Genomic DNA, 4,871 nt, shown 5'->3' with positions numbered 1-4,871 from the left:
CTGATCACCTCTCCAGCCCTGTGATGTCTTAAAAAAAAGGACTATAGAATATTTGCATAACCTTCATATAATAAAGGATGTTTTAATTTTTAAGTAAGTATGGGGATTATAATCTATTATTGAGAAAATTAACAAATCCCACTGATGAAGGAATACATTTTTAATATTTATAATATAAATATTCTATACCATAAAGTTATCAAATATTTCCATATTATGCAATCAATGTCTGAATTGTATTTGTGTGTATTTGAAAACTGAGAAACTGTCAGTAAAAAGTGATGGAAAAGGCAAAGAAAAATTTGATGACCAAAGTGTAGAGTTTATTCTTCAATATCTAGAACATGTTAATGTTGTTTACATAGGATTGGTAGAAGTTTGTATAAACTGACTAAAGGGAACTAAAGCTACAGGAACACTCCTAGACATCCAAGATTTCTGCCTCAACTGACTGTATGATTTGTCTCTGGATGAATCTCCCAGGGCCACGATATCTAAAGGCTATTAAAACACTCGAGATACATTCCTCCTCAAGGGAAATGACACACTATTAGTCCTATCCCTTGTGTGAAAATGGGAATGAAGAGGTCACTCCACCCTAATGACCTCCTGGGAATTGAAGAGTCATTCATAAATGCTTTCATTTACCTCTCGCTAGCATCTTTCCCTTCTGAAAGTGCACTCACTTCTTCCAAATTCTTTCCATCACACCTGCGAACCAAGACACTCCACTCTAGTGAGTTGACCACTGCAGTGGGTAAGTGAGGAAGAATCCCAGCCCTGTATCTGTGATCTTATCAAACCACAGGCTCCTAGTTCACTCCTCAGTGTCTAAGGACTGTGCTCTGAAGACCTGTCTGTGGGAGAAAAGGATCTTCCTGACACCAGTGATGCTCTCTAAAAAAAAATTTAAAGTCACATTTATTTCTGTGTGTGTGTGTGTGTGTGTGTGTGTGTGTGTGTGTGTGTGTGTGTGTGTGTGTGTGTGAATGCACATACATGCATTTGTGCCTTGGTGCACATTTGGAGGTCAAAGGACAACTTGTGAGAGCCAGTTCTCTTCTTCCATTGTGTGGCTTCTAGGGATCTAACTCAGATCAAAAGGCTTGGCAGCCAGTGCCGTTACCTGCTGAGCCATCTCTCTGGCCCAACACCAACGATTCTACGATAAGGCAGTGGGCACTTAATAGGAAGCTACTGATTTCAAGTTAGAACAGCTAATGTCCTCAGAAAAACTTCCAGGATTTCAGGAGAGGACTTTTGGCAAAAGAAATGAGTTTAGAATATGTTCTGACTAAACCAAGATTCCTTGGTACTGATGCTTTGACCCTTCACAGTTTCAATGATGAGTGGTGATTTCTCTCCCACTTTGTTGTATTCCCCGTGACTCTTCCTTGAGACTGGGGTGGAAGTAACAGCAAATCTGTGCTCTAATAGGCTGAACTTAAACTTCCTAAATTACTGAGATGTTTTGACATGGTGGGGCTTCCAGAGTTTACTCAGCCAAAGGAGATCACATGGCCATCATTTTAGGGAGAACATCATGGATTGTCTGCTGTTGTACACTGTTCAAAAATGTTCTGTTCTCTTGGTAATTTATTCTGCACCAGACCATGGAATGGGCCTTAGAAAACGGCCAGCTGCATTTTTTTCAGGTGGATGCAATGTATTGGCTTTGGCTGGTTAAGGCAAGTGCTAATGACAAGTTCAGAAAGAGTAGCTCACTAGTGTAAAGCACTGACTGGGGACCTAGAAGACATGTCACAAAGCCTATGAGGCCCTAGGTTTTCTTTTCCTGGGCATAAGACGACAGATCCCCACCACAGGTCCTAGTGTAGAACTGTTGTGAATTGCCTGCCAAGTCACTTCCCTACACTTTGAATGGCTTTGTAATTTTATTAAGGTTAATTGCTTAGGTTTTGGATAAGCACTGACTCTCTCTGACATTCACCTTTGTATGACTCAGAATCTGTGGGTCCTCAACAATGGGGGACTTCCTGGTATTGATGGTTCAATTATCATTCCCTTCCACCTGAAAAAAAAAACCAAACCTGTCTAAAATAGGTCACAGAAACTGAGCTAGAATTCAAAGGGCATTTTCCCATGTCAGTGCCATCCCTAAATGGGGGCTCTATTTAGAGTAAAGCTAGAGATTCTCACAGTTAGGGTCTAGACACCAGTAGACAAGGAAGGAAAACTTTGAGGCAAAACTTCTCTATGATTCTTTCCTTTTGCTCTAGGAGGTAAGACTCAGCAGGCACTTTGCCTAGATAAATTCCTCTGTTGGGATTTGTGGTTATGGAGGCATCCTTCATTCTGGTGGTGGAAGGGTCTCCTCTGCTAACAATGGAGAGGTGAGATCACATAAGGTTTAGGACATAGGCCCCGAGGGCCTAAACTTTAGGACTTTTCAAAAATATGCTTTGGGTTCATGGCTTTCTCTTATAGTTAATATTGCTCCCCTCTTCCCATGTGTCTTCTGAAAGATGCATGCTCTTGTATTTGCATCCTCAAAAGCCTATAAACTGGATCAAACTACATTTCAACCACTGAAGCAGAAGCTCCCACAACACCCAGCATGAGAACCTGCTCATTCGTCCATTCTTCTTTACTAGCTTTCCTCCTTGATCACTCAACCCCATCAGTTTATTTTATCAAATGTGTTGTCTGAAACACAGGATCTGCCCTATAAAAGTCAGTTGTTTTTTTCTTACAGCTCAACTTCATCCAGTACAGCATGAAAAAATAAACTTAAGATTTATTTTAAATTCTGTGTGTGTGTGTGTGTGTGTGTGTGTGTGTGTGTGTGTGTATGAAAGTGAATATGTAGACATGAGTGCAGGTGCCTGTGCAGGCCAGAGGAAGAAGTCAGATCCCTGGAACTGGAGTTATAAGCAATTGTGATCTGCCCTACAAGAGTACTAAGAACAGGGCTGGAGAGATGGCTCAGAGGTAAAGAGCACTGGCTGCTCTTCCAGAGGTCCTGAGTTCAATTCCCAGCAACCACATGGTGGCTCACAGCTCTCTGTAATGAGATCTGGCGCCCTCTTCTGTCCTGAAGGGATATATGCAAGCAGAAGCAGAACACTGTATACATAATAAATAAGTAAATCTTAAAAAAAAAAAAAAAGAGTACTGAGAACAGAATTTAGGTCCTCTGGAAGAGCAGTACTCTATCTTAACCTCTGAGCCATTTCTCCAGCCCCCAGTACAGCATTTTAAATACTTGTATTTTTATCTTTTCCCTCTTTGTTCTCACTCCTCTCCTTCCCTTCCCCCACACTTGGCATTTTCCCACTTTCAAAAATTAGCTTATTTTAAAGAGTCTTATTCACATTTTCTGACTTACATGAATGACTTTTTCCTCTATTTTTTTTTTTTTTGAGCTAAGGATTGAACCCAGGGCCTTGCACTTGCTAGGCAAGCGCTCTGCCACTGAGCTAAATCCCCAACCCCATGAATGACTTTTTATATTGTTTACTAATTGATATAAATGCACACCAAAATGAAGTGAAGCCATTGCCAAATAGATTAGGCAATAAGTAATCAATCTACAGGTATTTCTTCATCTTGGGAATAGGAAGTGCTTCCATGCAGGAGTGCTGGCCTGTTACCAACATTCTGCACTAGAGTGGAACTGTTACCTTTTATAAATGATTCTGAAAGAATCTCTGTCCTCAGGCTCAAGAACCAGCAGATCCCACAGAGGACATGTACAACCTAAGCTGTTACAACCCAACTTCTTTCATCCTTGTTGGGATACCCGGCTTGGAAAAGTTCCACATCTGGATCGGGATTCCCTTTTGCATCATCTATGTTGTGGCTATTGTAGGCAACTGTATCCTCCTCTACCTGATTGCAGTGGAGCAGAGCCTCCATGAGCCCATGTTCATGTTCCTGTCCATGCTGGCCAGCACAGACCTCATCTTGTCCACTGCCACAGTACCCAAACTGCTCAGCAACCTCTGGTTTGGCTCCCAAGAAATTACCTTCTCTGGTTGTCTCACTCAGATGTTTTTTCTGCACTTCAGCTTTGTAGTGGACTCGGCTATCCTGTTAGCCATGGCATTTGATCGCTATGTGGCTATTTGCTTGCCCTTGAGGTACAACACCATCCTGACTCCGCAGGTGATGGTCAAGATTATGGTGAGCATTATTGTGAGGAGCTTCTCAGTCATCCTGCCAGATGTATTCCTGCTGAAGCGGCTGCCATTTTGCAAGACACGTGTTATCCCTCACACATATTGTGAGCATATAGGCGTTGCCAGGCTTTCCTCTGCAGACATCTCTGTCAACATCTGGTATGGGTTTTCTGTTCCTCTCATGACTGTCATCTCAGATGTCATCCTGATTGCTGTATCCTACATCTTCATCCTCAGGGCAGTTTTTCTGCTCTCCTCCCAGGGTGCCCGCCAAAAGGCCCTGAGCACATGTGGTTCCCATGTCTGTGTCATCCTCATGTTCTACACACCTGCCTTCTTCTCCATTCTTGCTCATCGTTTTGGGCACAGTGTCCCTCGTAATGTTCTCATCTTATTTGCCAACTTCTATGTGGCTATCCCTCCGGCTCTAAATCCAGTTGTTTATGGAGTGAAGACCAAGCAGATCCAGGACAAATTCCTTCTTCTCTTCTCTTTGAGGAAGACACAATGAGTGGGCACTGAGAACTAAAGTTAGGTAACACCGATGTGGTGACACTTTTATCTCCTGCTCATTTGAAATGCAACTGATCCATGTTCAAGGAGCAGGTGAAGAGGAGAGGGGAGAGACCTACCAGCCCTCTGGAAAAATGGAGGCTTCTTTTGTTTGAGTTGTCATACTCTTTGGTGGATGAAGCTGATGATCTTTCGTGCTAGTGAGCAACGCCACAA

General features: G+C 42.5%; 1 protein-coding gene across 1 annotated transcript; it reads left to right on the top strand.

Annotated features, from left to right (window-relative positions):
• Positions 1 to 3,711: 3,711 nt before the first annotated feature.
• On the top strand, positions 3,712 to 4,653 carry LOC128094697 (olfactory receptor 52H1-like). Its single transcript, XM_052713183.1, has one exon. It carries the CDS (start codon positions 3,712 to 3,714, stop codon positions 4,651 to 4,653), a length of 942 nt encoding a protein of 313 aa, XP_052569143.1.
• Positions 4,654 to 4,871: the final 218 nt, after the last annotated feature.

Source organism: Peromyscus californicus, unplaced genomic scaffold (genome assembly GCF_007827085.1).
Source record: "Peromyscus californicus insignis strain IS unplaced genomic scaffold, ASM782708v3 Scaffold_4__1_contigs__length_199733344, whole genome shotgun sequence".
Lineage (NCBI taxonomy): Eukaryota > Metazoa > Chordata > Mammalia > Rodentia > Cricetidae > Peromyscus > Peromyscus californicus.
Note: the sequence above shows the minus strand (reverse complement) of the source record. Positions and strands in the feature narration are given on the sequence as shown.

Bases quoted from the DNA above. Each gene is read 5' to 3' on its own strand.
- LOC128094697 (XM_052713183.1), top strand. From the start codon at position 3,712: ATGTACAACCTAAGCTGTTACAACCCAACTTCTTTCATCCTTGTTGGG.